General features: G+C 45.3%; 1 protein-coding gene across 1 annotated transcript; it reads left to right on the forward strand.

Moving 5' to 3' along the window:
* Positions 1-17,979: 17,979 nt before the first annotated feature.
* LOC109782306 (uncharacterized) lies at positions 17,980-19,214 on the forward strand. Its single transcript, XM_020340909.1, has 3 exons — positions 17,980-18,141; positions 18,615-18,725; positions 18,846-19,214. The coding sequence occupies exons 1-3, from the start codon at positions 17,980-17,982 to the stop codon at positions 19,212-19,214; spliced, it is 642 nt and encodes a 213-aa protein (XP_020196498.1).
* The last annotated feature ends 303 nt before the right edge of the window (positions 19,215-19,517 follow it).

Consider the following 19,517-nt stretch of genomic DNA (forward strand, 5'->3'; position numbering starts at 1 on the left):
GGGACAAAGATTGGATACAAGAGATGAACTAGGGTTTGAGAGGAGATGGTGCTGGTGAAGATGTTGATGGAGATTGACCCCCTCCCGATGAGAGGATTGTTGGTGATGACGATGGCGATGATTTCCCCCTCCCGGAGGGAAGTTTCCCCGGCATAACAGCTCTGGCGGAGCCCTAGATTGGTTCCGCCAAGGTTCCGCCTCGTGGCGGCGGAGTCTCTTCCCGAAAGCTTGCTTATGATTTTTTCTCGGACGAAAGACTTCATATAGCAGAAGATGGGCACCGGAGGCCTGCCAGGGGGCCCACGAGGCAGGGGGGTGCGCCTAGGGGGTAGGGCGCGCCCCCCACCCTCGTGGCCAGGGTGTGGGCCCCCTCTGATGGATTCTTTCGCCAGTATTCTTTATTAATTCCAAAAATAACTTCCGTGAAGTTTTCGGACTTTTGGAGCTATGCAGAATATGTCTCTAATATTTGCTCCTTTTCTAGTCCAGAATTCAGCTGCCGGCATTCTCCCTCTTCATGTGAACCTTGTAAAATAAGAGAGAAATGGCATAAGTATTGTGACATAACGTGTAATAACAGCCCATATTGCAATAAATATCAATATAAAATCATGATGCAAATTTGACGTATTAGCAGGTGCTTACCAGTCCAACCCGGCGTGCGCCGCTCGGTCGCATGATGTCTATTAAGCTTCGACTGATGCATATGACGCAGAACGCCCATACTATGCCCACGTGATGGTTAGTGCTATCAGGCCAGAGGCCTTCTTGGATCAAATATCCAAACCATTAGTGTGTTGGTAGTGCGGTCACGAGCAGAGACTCATGAAAGATGTGACCCCGTCGCCCCGTCTCAAGGAATTGCGGCAAGGGCTAAGAATGCTCGGCCACGCCTCATATTCAACTCTTAGGTACCCTCCAGGTCAACCCATCTCCACATCACTCGCGGGTACCCCTCGGGGTCGAGCCACCTTTCCAAGTAACAGTTGTAAAGTCCAAGTATCCGTGTGTCCAAACATCAAGGGGAAAACCCGAGGAATCACCCTCGGTGAATTCCACTCGATGTAATCATCAAGGTGAACGTAAGAGGAACCACCCTCGAGGTTCGCACTTGAGGGGTTGCACGACAGAGTCGTATCGGGAGTGGCCAAGGAGGAATCACCCTGAATGACCATGACCGAATAGCTACACTATAGAGATCTCATTAGGAGTGATGTATGAGATACCACCCTCGGCACTCGATGGTAACTCTGCAGAGTCGAGCAAAAAAAGGGGCGTGATGTGATGTGAGGTGTCGGGCTCTGGTCGTCGATCACGTTGCTCGAGTCGTTGATGAGGAAGCAAGGGCAACAAGGACAAGGTGGGGGTCACTGATGGATCACTAACCAACCTATACTAAGCAGTTTAGGATAAGCAGGTAGGTAACAATAAGCAGGTTACAAAAGCAGGCTATGCATCAGAATAGGAGCAAACAATAACAGTAGCAAAATCTAATGCAAGCACGAGAGAATGGAATGGGCGATATCGGGATGATCAAAGGGGGGCTTGCCTGGAAGCTCTGCTGTAAAGGAAGAAGAGTCGTCATCGACGTAGTCGATCACAGGGACAACATCGCTCTCGGGGTCTACCGGAGAGAAGAGTGGGAAGAAACAATAATATACAGCAAACAAAGCATCATAAAGCATGACATGACGAAAAGTAGAATTAGGGTCGACCTAACGAAGTGCTCCACGATATAGGTGAAGGGGGAATTCAACCGGGAATGTTTTCCCAGTTTCGGACATGTGTCAGACAGATGACCGGAGGGGGAATGTTCCATGTTCAGCATGCTAGGGGCATGTGACAGATGAACGGACCACGTATTCGGATTCGTTGGATTTTTCTGAGCAACTTTCATGTAGAAAACATTTTCATCCGAGATATATATTATTTTCTATGATTTATCGAAGTTTAAAGCATTTTATGAAATTAGTGAAATTCATTTAATTCAAAAGCAAACTGAAAATACTTTTATACTTAGCAGTAGCTAGCCTCAGATTATGACAGGTGGGGTCAGGACGGTGCTGACTCAGCAGTCAACTACTCCAGTTTGACTAGTCAACAAGGTCAGGGGGCCACATGTCATTGGCAGGGACAAACCCAGTCTGCATTGACTGGTCAACTGGGTCCAGTGGGACCCAGTTGTCATTGACTGAGAGTTCTAACAGATTTTTTTGTTAATCTAGTTAGCTAGGTGGGGCCTGGTTGTAAGTGACAGTGGCTAAACTAATGTTAGTAATTAATCTAACTAACCTAATTAGTAGGGGGCCACATGTCCGTGGGCCATTATTTCTAATCTAACACACACGGATATACACAGGGCCGGCCAAGGCTAGCCAGCCACCATGGCGGGGCACGTACGCTCTCGTGCGGTGGCCATGGCCAGGCGCTTGGCGCGGGAGGGGCCAGGAGGGCGCGACCTCGCTTGGGCAGATGCGGCGCAGGCCGTGCGCATGCATGTAGCGGCGCAGGGTGCCGGCTCGGTGACTCGGAGGCAAGTGCAGCGGCGGTGGCGGAAGCGACGAGTGAGTGGCTGGGGCAGCGAGCAGCGGCAGTACGCAGCAGCTAGCAGCCAGGAGCAGCGCTTAGGAGCAGCAGCAGCGACTAACTAGCAGGAGCAGCAGCAAAACGGCAATGTAGCAGCAAGTAGCGGCAGGCGGCGGAGGCACGCGCGTGACCCGAGGGTCACCGGAGCACGGACGTCGACGGGCTCGAGTGGCGTCGTGCTCAGCCACGGTGGGGAAACTACCTAGCGGGCCTGCGCGATGGCAGAGAGAAGGGGGAGGGCGAGTGGAGCTCACCGAGCGGCTCAAGGAGGCCGGCGAGGGGCTTAGTAGCTGTAGGGGAGGCTGGGACGACAGTCGTCGGCGGTGACCGAGGCGGACTAAGGCGATGCAGCGCTGCGGGGCCGTCCCGGCTCGCGTGCTTGGTCGACGACGACGAGGCGGACGACGGGAGGAGGAAGAAGAGGTCGACGGCGTCGTCCACGCAGCTCCCCGCCTTGCTCCGATGCCCTGAATGGACGCGGACGAACACGACGAACCTCCAAGACGCACCCCCGCACGCCAAGGAGGCCAGTGGACGCGTGAACGAGGGCGGGGCAGCGGTGGTCGCGCGAGCTCGCAGGCTCGAATTCGAACCAGAGGGGAGGGGGCGATGGAGTATCGAGGGGGGAATGGGCGAGGGTGATCTAGGGTTTCTCAGAGACGTGTTTATAGGCTTGGGGGAGCGACGTGGAGGGCATCCACGGCCATGGCGCATGGGATGTGCGCCACACACCTCTCTGCCTCCTGTAGCGAGGTGGGAGAAGGCGCAGGTTGGGCTGGGCCGCACTGTAGTCAGTGGGCTCAAGTGAAAAGAATGCACTCGGCCTTTTGTCTTTTCTTTCTCTATTTTTTAGTAGCGTTTACATTTTGTTTTAGCCACAAATGACTTTGCAAAAATACATCACTAACCAAAACAAATTCCAAGAAATATTGTTCACTGCCACAAAAAGTTTGGAATCTAATTGAAGCTGTTAGAATTTTGCATAAATGGAAAAGCAATTAATTTGCTGATTTGGCACAGTTTTAAATTGCTATAGTCGATCTTGGCTTGGGGGTGCTGTTGTTTTCCTTAACAGTTAAATGTTATGGAATTTTGGGTAAAACATGAACTATTTTGCAGCAACTTTTGTGCAACTCCATATTTCACTTGCAAATTGAATTTGATTCCAAAGTGGGATTTCAAATGATATTTTAATCAAAGGTGATCAAGCACTGCTTAGCAAAGTGATTAGCTTAATCACAGAGGGTTACTGTAGGATGGCACTGGGGGTGTTACACGCCTCCCCGTCACCTTCGGCACCCGTGACAACTACCGCACCGAGCTCATCGACTTCGACATCGCCCGCATTGGCCTCCCGTACAACGCCATCCTCGGGTACCCGACCCTGGTCAAGTTCATGACAGCGACTCATCTAGCCTACACCTCAAGAAGATGCCGGGGAGCAGTAGTGTATTCACTGTGGCTGGTGACACCAAGGAGGCCTTGTTGGCCCTGAAGCTCACCTTCAGGGCTGCGGCTGCCGCGCGGCCGAGGGAGGAAGGAGCCCAGAGGCTGCAGCGGCCGCGCCAGCAAAGAAGAAGCAGCTGTTCTCCCAAGACCGCGCCGAGACGAAGTAGGTATCGGTCGACGAGGACGGGGCGTCGGGCGCCACCTTCACCGTAGGCGCCGGCCTCCCTTCGGATCAAGAGGAGGCATGGGTTAGCTTCCTGCGCAAGAATAAGGACGTGTTCGCATGGGATCCCAAGGATCTGGTCGAGATCCCGAGGGGGATAATCGAGCACCACCTGAGGGTTTGCCCCAATGTGCGCCCGGTGAAGCAGAAGGCACAGCGGCAGTCCACGGAGAAGAAATCTTTCATCGTCCAAGGAACCCGCAAACTGCAAGAAGCTGGTGTCATTCGGGAGGTGCGGTACCCAAAATGGTTGGCGAACCCGGTCGTTGTCCCCAAGAAAGGCGGGAAGGAATGCATGTGTGTCGACTTCACCAACCTTATCAAGGCTTTCCCTCAAGACCCGTTCCCGCTTCCGCGCATTGACCAGATCGTCGACTCCACAGCCGAGTGCGACCTGCTGTGTTTTCTAGACACCTTCTCAAGTTATCACCAGATCAAGATAGCGGTGCAGGACCTCGAGAAGAGAGTCTTCTTGACCCCATGCGGGGTGTATTGCTACACCTGCATGCCTTTTGGGCTGCGCAACACTGGAGCAACTTTCGACCGGCTGATGCACATCGCTCTGGGCCGGCAGCTCGGGAGAAACGCCAAGGCCTACACCAACGACATAGTGGTGAAGTCTCGGGAGGCAAGGAACCTCATCGAGGACCTGGAAGAAACATTCGCTAGTCTGCGCAAGGTGAACCTGCGGCTCAACCCAGAGAAATGTGTGTTCGGCGTCCCATCCGGTAAGCTGCTGGGCTTTCTGGTGTCGCACAGGGGGATCGAGGCAAACACAGAGAAGGTCAAGGCAATAGAAGAGATGAGCCCGCCACGGACCCTCAAGGAGATGCAAAAGCTGGCGGGCTGTGTGACCTCGCTGGGGCGCTTCATCTCCAAGCTGGGGGAGCACGCCCTCTCGTTCTTCAAACTGATGAAAAAGAAGGGGCCGCTCGAGTGGACTCCGGAGGCCGACGCAGCATTCCAAGACCTCAAGAGATACCTCACCATCCCACCAGTGATGGTGGCGCCTGCTACCTCCTGAGCACTGCGTTGGTTTTCCCTTGAAGAGGAAAGGGTGATGCAGCAAAGTAGCGTAAGTATTTCCCTCAGTTTTTGAGAACCAAGGTATCAATCCAGTAGGAGGCTACGCGCGAGTCACTCGCACCTACACAAAACAAATAACTCCTCGCAACCAACGCGATAAGGGGTTGTCAATCCTTTCACGGTCACTTACGAGAGTGAGATCTGATAGGATAATATTTTTGGTAATTTTATGATAAAGATGCAAAGTAAAATAAAAGCAAAGTAAAAAAGCAAAGGAAATAAATAAGTGTTGGAAGATTAATATGATGAAGATAAACCCGGGGCCATAGGTTTCATAGTGGCTTCTCTCAAGAGCATAGGTATTTTATGGTGGGTGAACGAATTATTGTTGAGCAATTGAAAGAATTGAGCATAGTTATGAGAATATCTAGGTATGATCATGTATGTAGGCATCACGTCCGAGACAAGTAGACCGACTCCTGCCTGCATCTACTACTATTACTCCACTCATCGACTGCTATCCAGCATGCATCTAGAGTATTAAGTTCATGAAAACAGAGTAACGCCTTAAGCAAGATGACATGATGTAGAGGGATAAATTCATGCAATATGATAAACAACCCCATCTTGTTATCCTCGATGGCAACAATACAATACGTGCCTTGCTGCCCCTACTATCACTGGGAAAGGACACCGCAAGATTGAACCCAAAGCTAAGCACTTCTCCCATTGCAAGAAAGATCAATCTAGTAGGCCAAACCAAACTGATAATTCGAAGAGACTTGCAAAGATAACCAATCATACATAAAAGAATTCAGAAGATTCAAATATTGTTCATAGATAAACTTGATCATAAACCCACAATTCATCGGTCTCAACAAACACACCACAAAAAGAAGTTTACATCGAATAGATCTCCACGAGAGAGGGGGAGAACAATGTATTGAGATCCAAAAAGAGAGAAGAAGCCATCTAGCTACTAACTATGGACCCGAAGGTCTGAGGTAAACTACTCACACTTCATCGGAGAGGCTATGGTGTTGATGTAGAAGCCCTCCGTGATGGATGCCCCCTCCGGCGGAGCTCCAGAACAGGCCCCAAGATGGGATCTCGTGGGTACAGAAGGTTGCGGCGGTGGAATTAGGTTTTTGGATCCATATCTGATCGTTTGGGGGTACGTAGGTATATATAGGAGGAAGGAGTACGTCGGTGGAGCAACAGGGGGCCCACGAGGGTGGAGGGCGCGCCCCCTACCTCGTGGCCTCCTCTTTTGTTTCTTGACGTAGGGTCCAAGTCTCCTGGATCATATTCTTCCTAAAAATCACGTTCCCGAAGGTTTCATTCCGTTTGGACTCCGTTTGATATTCTTTTTCTGCGAAACTCTAAAATAGGCAAAAAAAATAGCAATTCTGGGCTGGGCCTCCGGTTAATAGGTTAGTCCCAAAAATAATATAAATGTGAATAATAAAGCCCAATAATGTCCAAGACAGTAGATAATATAGCATGGAGCAATCAAAAATTATAGATACGTTGGAGACGTATCATGGACCCTAAGGGTTCGAGAACTATGTAGACATGACCGAGACACCTCTCCAGTCAATAAATAATAGTGAAACCTAGATGCCCATATTGGCTCTTACATATTCTACGAAGATCTTTATCGGTCGAACCGTTATGACAAGATACGTAATTCCCTTTGTCCATCGGTATGTTACTTGCCCGAGATTCGATCATCGGTATCTTCATACCTAGTTCAATCTCGTTACCGGCAAGTCTCTTTACTCATTCCGTAATACATCACCTCGTGACTAACTCCTTGGTAGTTTGCTTGCAAGTTTATGATGTGTATTACCGAGAGGGCCTAGAGATACCTCTCTGATACTCGGAGTGACAAATTCTAATCTCGATCTATGCCAACTCAACAAACACCTTCGGAGATACCTGTAGAGCATCTTTATAATCGGCCAGTTACGTTGTGACGTTTGATAGAACACAAGGCATTCCTCCGGTATCCGGGAGTTGCATAATCTCATAGTCAAAGGAATACATATTTGACATGAAGAAAGCAATAGCAATAAAACTGAACGATCATAATGCTAAGCTAACGGATGAGTCTTGTCCATCACATCATTCTCCTAATGATGTGATCCCGTTATCAAATGACAACACATGTCTATGGTTAGGAAACCTTTACCATCTTTGATCAATGAGCTAGTCTAGTAGAGGCTTACTAGGGACACAATATTTGTTTATGTATTCACACATGTATTTAAGTTTCCAATCGATACAATTCTAGCATGAATAATAAACCTTTACCATGATTTAGTAAATATAATAATAACCATTTTATTATTGCCTCTAGGGCATATTTCCATAAGAATTAAGATTGGGGATGCTTGATACGTCTCCAACTTATCTATAATTTTTTATTGTTCCATGCTATTATATTATATGTTTTGGATGTTTATATGCATTAATATGATATTTTATATTATTTTTGGGAATAACTTATTAACCCAGAGCCCAGTGCCCGTTTCTATTTTTTCCTTGTTTTTGTGTTTCGCAGAAAAGGAATATCAAACGGAGTCCAAACGGAATAAAACTTCATGATAATTTTTCTTGAACCAGAAGACACACGTAGGACTTGAGAACCAAGTCAGAAGAGTCCCAAGGCAACGGGAAGGGTGCAGGGCATGCCCCCTTCCTTGTGGGTCCCTCAGAGCTCCTCTAACCCTATTCTTCGGCCTATAAATTCCTAAATATTCCCAAACCCTCAGAAGCATCCACGAAAATACTTTTCCGCCGCCGCAACCTTCTGTTGCCGTGAGATCCCATCTTGGGGCCTTTTTCGGTGATCTGCCGGAGGGGGACTCGATCACGGAGGGCATCTACATCAACCCTATTGCCCTTCCGATGAAGCGTGAGTAGTTTACCTCAGACCTACGGGTCCATAGCTAGTAGCTACATGTCTTCTTCTCTCTATGTTCTTCAATACCATGTTCTCCTCGATGTTCTTGGAGTTCTATCCGATGTAATATTATTTTGCGGTGTGTATGTCGAGATCCGATGAATTGTGCATTTATGATCAGATTATCTATGAATATTATTTGAATCTCCTCTGAATTCTTATATGCATGATTTGATATCTTTGTATTTCTCTTCGAATTATCGGTTTGGTTTGGCCAACTAGATTGGTATTTCTTGCAATGGGAGAGGTGCTTAGTTTCGGGTTCAATCTTGCGGTGTCCTCACCCAGTGACATAGTAGGGGTAGCGAGGCACGTATTTGTATTGTTGCCATCAAGGATAAGCAGATGGGGTTTTCATCATATTGCTTGAGTTTATCCCTCTACATCGTGTCATCTTACTTAATGCGTTACTCTGTTCTCTTGAACTTAATACTCTAGATGCAGGCAGTAGTCGGTCGATGTGTGGAGTAATAGTAGTAGATGTAGAATCGTTTCGGTCTACTTGACACGGACGTGATGCCTATATGCATAATCATTGCCTTGGATATCGTCATAACTTTGCACTTTTCTATCAATTGCTCGATAGTACTTTGTTCACCCACCATATTATTTGCCTTCAAGAGAGAAGCCTCTAGTGAAACCTATGCCCCCTGGGTCTATTTTCCATCATATATTTTCAGATCTATAAACCAAAAAACCCAAAAAAAATCTTGCTGCAATTTATTTACTTTTATTTAGTTTTACGTTTCAGTAATCTTTTATACCTATCTCTATCAGATCTCATCATTGCAATTGACCGTGAAGGGATTGACAACCCATTTATCGCATTGGGTGCAAGTGTTTGATTGTTTGTGCAGGTGCATAGATTGGAGACTTGCTTGTACCTCCTACTGGATTGATACCTTGGTTCTCTAACTGAGGGAAATACTTATCTCTACTTTGCTGCATCAACCTTTCCTCTTCAAGGGAAAAACTAACGCAAGCTCAAGAAGTAGCAAACTGATGAAAAAGAAGGGGTTGTTCGAGTGGACTCCGGAGGCCGACACAGCATTCCAAGACCTGAGGAGATACCTCACCATCCCACCGATGATGGTGGCGCCTGCTACCTCTTGAGCACTGCGTTGGTTTTCCCTTAAAGAGGAAAGGGTGATGTAGCAAAGTAGCGTAAGTATTTCCCTCAGTTTTTGAGAACCAAGGTATCAATCCAGTAGGAGGCTACGCGCGAGTCACTCGCACCTACACAAAACAAATAACTCCTCGCAACCAACGCGATAAGGGGTTGTCAATCCCTTCACGGTCACTTACGAGAGTGAGATCTGATAGGATAATATTTTTGGTATTTTTATGATAAAGATGCAAAGTAAAATAAAAGCAAAGTAAAAAAGCAAAGGAAATAAATAAGTGTTGGAAGATTAATATGATGAAGATAAACCCGGGGGCCATAGGTTTCACTAGTGGCTTCTCTCAAGAGCATAAGTATTTTATGGTGGGTGAACGAATTACTGTTGAGCAATTGACAGAATTGAGCATAGTTATGAGAATATCTAGGTATGATCATGTATATAGGCATCACGTCCGAGACAAGTAGACCGACTCCTGCCTGCATCTACTACTATTACTCCACTCATTGACCGCTATCCAGCATGCATCTAGAGTATTAAGTTCATGAAAACAGAGTAACGCCTTAAGCAAGATGACATGATGTAGAGGGATAAATTCATGCAATATGATAAAAACCCCATCTTGTTATCCTCGATGGCAACAATACAATACGTGCCTTGCTGCCCCTACTGTCACTAGGAAAGGACACCGCAGGATTGAACCCAAAGCTAAGCACTTCTCCCATTGCAAGAAAGATCAATCTAGTAGGCCAAACCAAACTTATAATTCGAAGAGACTTGCAAAGATAACCAATCATACATCAAAGAATTCAGAGAAGATTCAAATATTGTTCATAGATAATCTTGATCATGAACCCACAATTCATCGGTCTCAACAAACACACCGCAAAAAGAAGATTACATCGAATAGATCTCCACGAAAGAGGGGGAGAACATTGTATTGAGATCCAAAAAGAGAGAAGAAGCCATCTAGCTACTAACTATGGACCCGAAGGTCTGAAGTAAACTACTCACACTTCATCGGAGAGGCTATGGTGATGATGTAGAAGCCCTCCGTGATGGATGCCCCCTCCAGCAGAGCTCCGGAACAGGCCCCAAGATGGGATCTCGTGGGTACAGAAGGTTGCGGTGGTGGAATTAGGTTTTTGGCTCCGTATCTGATCGTTTGGGGGTACGTAGGTATATATAGGAGGAAGGAGTACGTCGGTGGAGCAACAGGGGGCCCACGAGGGTGGAGGGCGCGCCCCCTACCTTGTGGCCACCTCTTTTGTTTCTTGACGTAGGGTCCAAGTGTCCTGGATCATAATCTTCCTAAAAATCACGTTCTCGAAGGTTTCATTCCGTTCGGACTCCGTTTGATATTCCTTTTCTGCGAAACTCTGAAATAGGCAAAAAACAACAATTCTAGGTTGGGCCTCCGGTTAATAGGTTAGTCCCAAAAATAATATAAATAAAGCCCAATAATGTCCAAAACAGTAGATAATATAGCATGAAGGAACCAAAAATTATAGATACGTTGGAGACGTATCAGGCATTCCAAGCTTAATTCCTGCTCGTCCTCGAGTAGGTAAATGATAAAAAAAAGAATTTTGATGCGGAGTGCTACTAGGCATAATTTCAATGTAATTCTTCTTAATTGTGGCATGAATATTCAGATCCGAAAGATTCAAGACAAAAGTTTAATATTGACATAAAAATAATAATACTTCAAGCATACTAACAAAGCAATCATATCTTCTCAAAATAACATGGCCAAAGAAAGTTATCCCTACAAAATCATATAGTCTGGCTATGCTCTAGCTTCACCACACTAAGTATTTAAATCATGCACAACCCCGATGACATGCCAAGCAATTGTTTCATACTTTTAACATTCTCAAACTTTTTCAATCTTCACGCAATACATGAGCGTGAGCCATGGATATAGCACTATATGTGGAATAGAATGGTGGTTGTGGAGAAGACAAAAAGGGGGAAGATAGTCTCACATCAACTAGGCGTATCAACGGGCTATGGAGATGCCCATCAATAGATATCAATGTGAGTGAGTAGGGATTGCCATGCAACGGATGCACTAGAGCTATAAGTATATGAAAGCTCAACAAAAGAAACTAAGTGGGTGTGCATCCAACTCGCTTGCTCACGAAGACCTAGGGCATTTTGAGGAAGCCCTACATTGGAATATACAAGCCAAGTTCTATAATGAAAATTTCCCACTAGTATATGAAAGTGACAAAATGAGAGACTCTCGATCATGAAGATCATGGTGCTACTTTGAAGCACAAGTGTGGTAAAAGGATAGTAACATTGTCCCTTCTCTCTTTTTCTCTCATTTTTTTATTTTATTTGGGCCTTTTCTCTTTTTTTATGGCCTCTTTTTTTTCGTCCGGAGTCTCATCCCGACTTGTTGCCGTGAACGGAGCCAAGAGGCTTGCGTTCATTTCTTCAGTTACTCGCCTGTTTACTTTCCCCAGTAGCCCAGGGTTATCGTCCTTTTCCTCACTTGGGACAATGCTCTAAAAAGAAGATCATCACACTTTTATTTTCTTACAACTCAACAATTACAACTCGATTCTTAGAACAAAATATGACTCTATATGAATGCCTCCGGCGGTGTACCGGGATATGCAATGAATCAAGAGTGACATGTATGAAAGAATTGTGAACGGTGGCTTTGCCACAAATACGATGTCAACTACATGATCATGCTAAGCAATATGACAATGATGGAGCGTGTCATAATAAACAGAACGGTGGAAAGTTGCATGGCATATATCTCGGAATGGCTATGGAAATGCCATGATAGGTAGGTATGGTGGCTGTTTTGAGGAAAGTATATGGTGGGTGTATGATACCGGTGAGAAGTGCGCGGTATTAGAGAGGCTAGCAAAGGTGGAAGGAAGAAAGTGCGTATAATCCATGGACTCAACATTAGTCATAAAGAACTCATATACTTATTGCAAAAATCTATAAGTTATCAAAGCAAAGTATTACGCGCATGCTCCTAGGGGGATAGATTGGTAGGAAAAGACCATCGCTCGTCCCCGACCGCCACTCATAAGGAAGACAATCAATAAATAATTTATGCTCCGACTTCATCACATAACGGTTCACCATACGTGCATGCTACGGGAATCACAAAATTTAACATAAGTATTTCTCAAATTCACAACTACTCAACTAGCATGACTCTAATATCACCATCTTTATATCTTCAAACAATTTCAAGCATCAAAATTTTCTTAGCTTTCAACAGACTCATAAGAATTTTTTTACAAATCTTGAATACCAAGCATATTAGGATTCTTTAAGCAAATTACCTTGCTATTTAGGACTCTCAAAATAATCTAAGTGAAGCATGAGAGATCAATAGTTTCTATAAAACAAATCCACCACCGTGCTCTAAAAGATATAAGTGAAGTACTAGAGCAAAACTATGTAAATCAAAAGATATAAGCGAAGCACATAGAGTATTCTAACAAATTCCAAATCATGTATGGCTCTCTCAAAAGGTGTGTACAGCAAGGAGATTGTGGTAAACTAAAAATAAAAGACTCAAATCATACAAGATGCTCCAAGCAAAACACATATCATGTGGTGAATAAAAATATAGCTCCAAGTAAAGTTACCGATGGAAGTAGACGAAAGAGGGGATGTCTTCCGGGGAATCCCCAAGCTTTGGCTTTATGGTGTCCTTAGATTATCTTGGGGGTTCCATGGGCATCCCCAAGCTTAGGCTCTTGCCACTCCTTGTTCCATAATCCATCAAAATCTTTCACCCAAAACTTGAAAACTTCACAACACAAAACTCAACAGAAATCTCGTGAGCTCCGTTAGCGAAAGAAAATAAAAGACCACTTCAAGGTACTGTAATGAACTCATTCTTTATTTATATTGGTGTTAAACCTACTGTATTCCAACTTCTCTATGGTTTATAAACTATTTTAGTAGCCATAGAATCATCAAAATAAGCAAACAACACACGAAAAACAGAATCTGTCAAAAACAGAACAGTCTGTAGTAATCTGTAACTAACGCAAACTTCTGGAACTCCAAAAAATCAGCCAAAATAGGAAGACCTAGAAAATTTGTTTATTGATCATCAGCAATTGGAATCACTATTTTATCACGTCCTGGTGATTTTTAACAATTGTTTTCGTGAACAGAAAGTTTCTGGAAATTACAGCAAGATCAAATAACTATCATCCAAGAAGATCCTATAGGTTTACCTTGGCACAAACACTAATTAAAACATAAAAACACATCTAACCAGAGGCTAGATCAAATATTTATTCCTAAACAGAAGCAAAATCAAAAAAAACTAAAAATAAAATTGGGTTGCCTCCCAACAAGCGCTATCGTTTAACGCCCCTAGCTAGGCATAAAAGCAAGGATAGATCTAGGTATTGCCATCTTTGGTAGGCAATCCATAAGTGGCTCTCATGATAGATTCATATGGTAATTTTATTTTCTTCCTAGGGAAGTGTTCCATGCCCTTCTTTAATGGAAATTGGAATCTAATATTCCCTTCCTTCATATCAATATTTGCACCAATCATTCTAAGGAAAGGTCTACCAAGAATAATAGGACATGAAGGATTGCAATCTATATCAAGAACGATAAAATCTACGGGCACATAATTCCTATTTGCAACAATAAGAACATCATTAATTCTTCCCATAGGTTTCTTAATAGTGGAATCCGCAAGGTGCAAGTTTAGGGAGCAATCGTCAAAATCACGAAAATCTAGCAAATCGCACAAAGTTTTGGGAATAGTAGAAACACTAGCACCCAAATCACATAAAGCGTAGAACTCATGATCCTTAATCTTAATTTTAATAGTAGGTTCCCACTCATCATAAAGTTTTCTAGGAATAGAAACTTCCAACTCAAGTTTTTCTTCATAAGATTGCATCAAAGCATCAACAATATGTTTAGTAAACGCTTTATTTTGACTATAAGCATGAGGAGAATTTAGCACGGATTGCAACAAGGCAATACAATCAATAAAAGAGAAATTTTCATAATAAAATTCCTTGAAATCCAAAATAGTGGGTTTATTAGCATCTAGGGTTTTGATTTCTTTAGTCCCACTTTTATCAAATTTAGCATCAAGATCTAAAAACTCCGAATTTTTGTAACGCCTTCTAGGTAAAGGTGGATCATATTCAGTCCCATCATTATCAAGATTCATATTGCAAAACAAAGTTTTAATAGGGGACACATCAATAACTTTTAGATCTTCATCTTTATTTTCATAGAAATTGGAAGAACATGCTTTTATAAAGCAATCTTTCTTAGCACACATCCTAGCGGTTCTTTCTTTGCACTCATCAATGGAAATTCTCATGGCTTTGAGAGACTCATTGATATCATGCTTAGGAGGAATAGATCTAAGCTTTAAAGAATCAACATCAAGAGATATTCTATCAACGTTCCTAGCCAATTAATCATTAAGCAATTTCTCTTCAAGCAAAGCATTAAAATTATTTTGCGAATTCATAAACTCTTTAACACTAGTCTCAAATTCAGAGGGCATCTTATTAAAATTTCCATAAGAGTTGTTGTAGGAATTACCATAATTATTAGAGCAATTACTAGGATAAGGCCTAGGATTAAAGTTTCCTCTATACACGTTGTTACCAAAATTATTCCTACCAACAAAATTCACATCCATAGATTCATTATTATTCTCAATCAAATTAGACAAAGGCATATCATTAGGATCAGAAGAAACACTCTTACTAGCAAATAATTTCATAAGTTCATCCATCTTTCCACTCAAAACATTAATTTCTTCTATCGCATGCACTTTTTTATTAGTAGATCTTACAGTGTGCCATTGAGAATAATTGACCATAATATTATCTAGGAGTTTAGTAGCTTCTCCTAAAGTGATTTCCATAAAAGTGCCTCCCGCGGCCGAATCTAAAAGATTTCTAGAAGCAAAATTCAATCCGGCATAATTTTTTTGTATAATCATCCACAAATTCAAACCATGAGTAGGGCAATTACGTATCATTAATTTCATCCTCTCCCAAGCTTGTGCAACATGTTCATGATCAAGTTGCTTAAAATTCATAATATTGTTTCTAAGAGAGATGATCTTAGCGGGAGGAAAATACTTAGAGATAAAAGCATCTTTGCACTTGTTCCAAGAATCAATACTATTTTTAGGCAAAGACGAAAACCAAGCTTTAGCACGATCTCTAAGCGAAAAAGGAAATAGCTTCAATTTAACAATATCATTATCAACATATTTCTTCTTTTGCATATCACACAAATCAACGAAGCTATTTAGATGAGTAGCGGCATCTTCACTAGGAAGACCGGCGAATTGATCTTTCATGACAAGATTCAACAAAGCAGCATTGATTTCACAAGATTCAGTATTGGTAAGAGGAGCAATCGGAGTGCTAAGGAAATCATTATTGTTGGTATTGGTAAAGTCACATAATTTGGTATTATCTTGAGCCATCGTGACAAACAAGGAATCGAACACATGAGCAAACAAGAAGCAAGCGAAAAAGAGGCGAATGAAAAAGAGAGGGCGAATAAAACGGCAAGGGTGAAGTGGGGGAGAGGAAAACGAGAGGAAAATGGCAAATAATGTAATGCAGGAGATAAGGGATTGTGATGGGTACTTGGTATGTTGACTTTTGTGAAGACCTCCCCGGCAACGGCGCCAGTAATCCTTCTTGCTACCTCTTGAGCACTGCGTTGGTTTTCCCTTGAAGAGGAAAGGGTGATGCAGCAAAGTAGCGTAAGTATTTCCCTCAGTTTTTGAGAACCAAGGTATCAATCCAGTAGGAGGCTACGTGCGAGTCCCTCGCACCTACACAAAACAAATAACTCCTCGCAACCAACGCGATAAGGGGTTGTCAATCCCTTCACGGTCACTTACCAGAGTGAGATCTCATGGGATAATATTTTTGGTATTTTTATGATAAAGACGCAAAGTAAAAAAGCAAAGGAAATAAATAAGTGTTGGAAGATTAATATGATGAAGATAAACCCGGGGGCCATAGGTTTCACTAGTGGCTTCTCTCAAGAGCATAAGTATTTATGGTGGGTGAACGAATTATTGTCGAGCAATTGACAGAATTGAGCATAGTTATGAGAATATCTAGGTATGATCACGTATATAGGCATCACGTCCGAGACAAGTAGACCGACTCCTGCCTGCATCTACTACTATTACTCCACTCATCGACCGCTATCCAGCATGCATCTAGAGTATTAAGTTCATGGAAACAGAGTAACGCCTTAAGCAAGATGACATGATGTAGAGGGATAAATTCATGCAATATGATAGAAAAACCCATCTTGTTATCCTCGATGGCAACAATACAATACGTGCCTTGCTGCCCCTACTGTCACTGGGAAAGGACACCGCAAGATTGAACCCAAAGCTAAGTACTTCTCCCATTGCAAGAAAGATCAATCTAGTAGGCCAAACCAAACTGATAATTCGAAGAGACTTGCAAAGATAACCAATCATACATAAAAGAATTCAGAGAAGATTGAAATATTGTTCATAGATAATCTTGATCATAAACCCACAATTCATCGGTCTCAACAAACACACCGCAAAAAGAAGATTACATCAAATAGATCTCCACGAGAGAGGGGGAGAACATTGTATTGAGATCCAAAAAGAGAGAACAAGCCATCTAGCTACTAACTATGGACCTGAAGGTCTGAAGTAAACTACTCACACTTCATCGGAGAGGCTATGGTGTTGATGTAGAAGCCCTCCATGATGGATGCCCCCTCCGGCGGAGCTCCAGAACAGGCCCCAAGATGGGATCTCGTGGGTACAGAAGGTTGCGGCGGTGGAATTAGGTTTTTGGCTCCGTATCTGATCATTTGGGGGTACGTTGGTATATATAGGAGGAAGGAGTACGTCGGTGGAGCAACAGGGGGCCCACGAGGGTGGAGGGCACGCCCTGGGGGGGTGGGCCCGCCCCCTACCTCGTGGCCTCCTCTTTTGTTTCTTGACGTAGAGTCCAGGTCTCCTGGATCATAATCCTAAAAATCACGTTCCCGAAGGTTTCATTCCATTTGGACTCCGTTTGATATTCCTTTTCTGCGAAACTCTGAAATAGGCAAAAAACAACAATTCTGGGCTGGGCCTCCGGTTAATAGGTTAGTCCCAAAAATAATATAAATAAAGCCCAATAATGTCTAAAGCAGTAGATAATATAGCATGGAGCAATCAAAAATTATAGATACGTTGGAGACGTATCAGCGCCGCGCCCTCTTGAGCCCATGGTGCTTTACTTGGCCACCACGCCACACTCTGCCAGCGCAGCGCTGGTGGCCGTCCGGGAGGAGCGCCAAGCTAAGGGCCCGCCACGCGACGCCGCGCACCCGGTCAAGACGGCGCAGCCTCAGGACGGTGCTCCTGAGGCCTTGGTGGTAGCGACATATGACCAGGCTCCTCAGGACGGCGCTCCTGAGGTCCTGGTTGCCCCAACAAATGCCCAAGCTCCTGAGGTCCTCTAGCCTCAGGAGGTACAAGACCCCACCAGCGCTTCTGCCCTCGTCGAGCACCCGGTGTACTTCATCACCACAGTACTGCTTGACGCGCGGGCACGCTACCCATGCCGCAAAAGCTCTTGCTTGCGCTCCTTGTCGCCTACCACAAGTTGCGCCACTACTTCCAAGGCCACCCCATCAAGGTCGTCTCGGCTTACCCGCTGGAGAGAGTGCTCCAGAGCCCCAACGCCGCGGGAAGGGTCGCCGAATGGAACATCGAGTTGAAGGCATTCTAGTTGGGGTTCAGCACCACCAGAGTCATTAAGGGTGCTGCGCCCGCCGACTTCGTGGCGGAATGGACCGACGTTCCCAGCCCCAAAGCAGGCGAGGACCGACCCCTCTCACCAGGAAGCGAGGCACCAAACAGCTGGGTCATGTACTTCGACGACGCCTTCACGCATCAGGGTGCGTGGGATGGAGCTGTGCTTATGTCACTCACCCAGGACAAGCTCTACTACGCCGTGCAGCTCTGCTTCCAGCAGGGCGAGAAGGTCTCCAACAACATCACGGAGTACGAAGGCCTGATCACCAGTCTCAAGGCTGCGGCAGCCTTGGGAATGAAGCGCCTCACCATCAAGGGCGACTCCCAGCTCCTTGTCAACTCTCCAACAAAGTATACGAGCCGAAGGACGAACACATGGAGGCATACCTTGCGGAGGTACGGAAAAATGAGAAACAATTCTTTGGTCTGGAACTGCAGCATGTGCTGCACGACACGAACAAGGAAGCAGATGATATCGCCAAGAGGGCATCCCGACGCCTGCCTCAGGAACCTGGCGTCTTCGAGGAGCGGCTCTTCAAGCCTTCAACAGTCCCTCCTGCTGCGGAACCGACACCGCCCTAGGAGGAGCTCCCCCCAGCGCCCCTCTCGGGGGCCCCCACTTGCGGCCCAACCTCGGGGGCACGTCTACTCCTCGCGCTCGAGTCTCAGGAGGGGTGCTGGACTGAAGAGTTCAAGGCGTACCTGCTTCAGGGGACCCTGCCGGAGAAGGAGGAAGACGCAGAGCGCGTGGCTCGGCAGGCCACTGCTTACTGTATCCAGGATGGCGAGCTCTACTGGAAATGGCCAAACGATGTTCCTCTGCGATGCATCTCCAGGGAGCAGGGATGTGAGCTGTTAGCCCACATACACGGCGGGGACTGCGGGCACCACTCGTCATCGCGCACCCTAGTGGGCAAGGCGTTCCGCAACGGATTCTACTGGTCCATGACGCTCAATGACGCCACCGAGCTGGTGAGATCTTGTGAAGCCTGCCAGTTCCATGCCAAGCAAATCCACCAGCCTGCTCGGGGTCTCTAGACCATCCCGCTCTCATGGCCGTTTGCGGTCTGGGGACTGGACATCTTGGGTCTGTTCCCTCGAGCGCCAGGGGGCTACCGCTACCTCTACGTCGCCAGCGACAAGTTCACCAAGTGGGCAGAGGTGGAGGCTGTCCGCACCATCCCAGCCGGCTCGACAGTCAAGTTCATCAAGGGCCTCGTGAGCCGGTTCGGGGTCACTAATCGCATCATCACCAACAACGGCTTGGAGTTCACTAGCAATCTCTTAAAACATACTGTGCTAACCTTGGAATGCAGATATGCTATGCCTCAGTGGCACACC

The sequence above is a fragment of the Aegilops tauschii genome, chromosome 7, assembly GCF_002575655.3.
Source record: "Aegilops tauschii subsp. strangulata cultivar AL8/78 chromosome 7, Aet v6.0, whole genome shotgun sequence".
In the NCBI taxonomy this organism is placed as follows: Eukaryota; Viridiplantae; Streptophyta; class Magnoliopsida; order Poales; family Poaceae; genus Aegilops; species Aegilops tauschii.